At 37.4% G+C, this 910-nt stretch overlaps 1 protein-coding gene across 1 annotated transcript in view; it reads left to right on the forward strand.

Annotated features, from left to right (window-relative positions):
• Window positions 1–910, forward strand: part of CPB1 (carboxypeptidase B1 (tissue)) — a 35,298-nt gene that overhangs the window by 19,215 nt on the left and 15,173 nt on the right. Inside the window, exons 7-8 of the mRNA XM_006874392.1 lie at window positions 379–489; window positions 585–675. Coding sequence (XP_006874454.1) covers window positions 379–489; window positions 585–675 — 202 coding nt within the window. The remainder of the gene's footprint in view (window positions 1–378; window positions 490–584; window positions 676–910) is intronic.

Consider the following 910-nt stretch of genomic DNA (forward strand, 5'->3'; position numbering starts at 1 on the left):
GTGGTTACGAATCGGACTGCAAACCTCAAGGTCAGCAGTTCGAAACTACCAGCTGTTCTGCAGGAGAAAGATGAGGCTTTCTACTCCCGTAAAGATTTACGGCCTCAGAAACCCTGTACAGGGTCACTATGAGTCGGAACTGACTTCACGGCACTTAACAACAAGTCCTGGAAACAAAGGAAATTAGAAACAACTATTCAAATTTAATATTTTGATAACATTTTGCTGATTGCTTCTTTAAATATTAGTGGTAAGTACTTCAACAGGGGATACCACTTTCATTACCCAAAAAGGCAACATTTATCAATTTTATGTAAATTTTAGAAGTACTGTGCATTCCATTTTCCCATGAAATTCTTCTTTGTAATTAATCCACAGGCTGTTCGCACCTATGGACGTGAGATCCACATGACTGAACTTCTCGATAAATTAGACTTTTATGTCCTGCCTGTGGTTAATATTGATGGCTATGTGTACACCTGGACCAAGGTATATGACCCATGTTCCAATATGGAGTAGAGCTGATAAAATTTAAATTAACCACCTTTGTCTACAATTGTCCTAACCATAGAATCCACTTTCAGAACCGAATGTGGAGAAAGACCCGTTCCACCAGTTCCGGAACTGCTTGCATTGGCACAGACCCCAATAGAAATTTTGATGCTGGTTGGTGTAGTAAGTATCTGACTGACCATTTTGCATGTATCAGTTGAAACATATGAAAGGAAAAATAATGTAGGAAATATAACAGTGCCTAAAAGAAAGTAAAGATAATGTGAAATTTTATATTTTAGAGTTCTATCTTTCTGAAAGCACAGACAATATACAGTTTATGTATCCATTCAACAAAATTTATTGAATGCTCTATCATGGTCCCAGCTGCACTAAATGCTAGGAACATGTTGTTGTT

This window comes from Chrysochloris asiatica, unplaced genomic scaffold, assembly GCF_000296735.1.
Source record: "Chrysochloris asiatica unplaced genomic scaffold, ChrAsi1.0 scaffold00274, whole genome shotgun sequence".
In the NCBI taxonomy this organism is placed as follows: Eukaryota; Metazoa; Chordata; class Mammalia; order Afrosoricida; family Chrysochloridae; genus Chrysochloris; species Chrysochloris asiatica.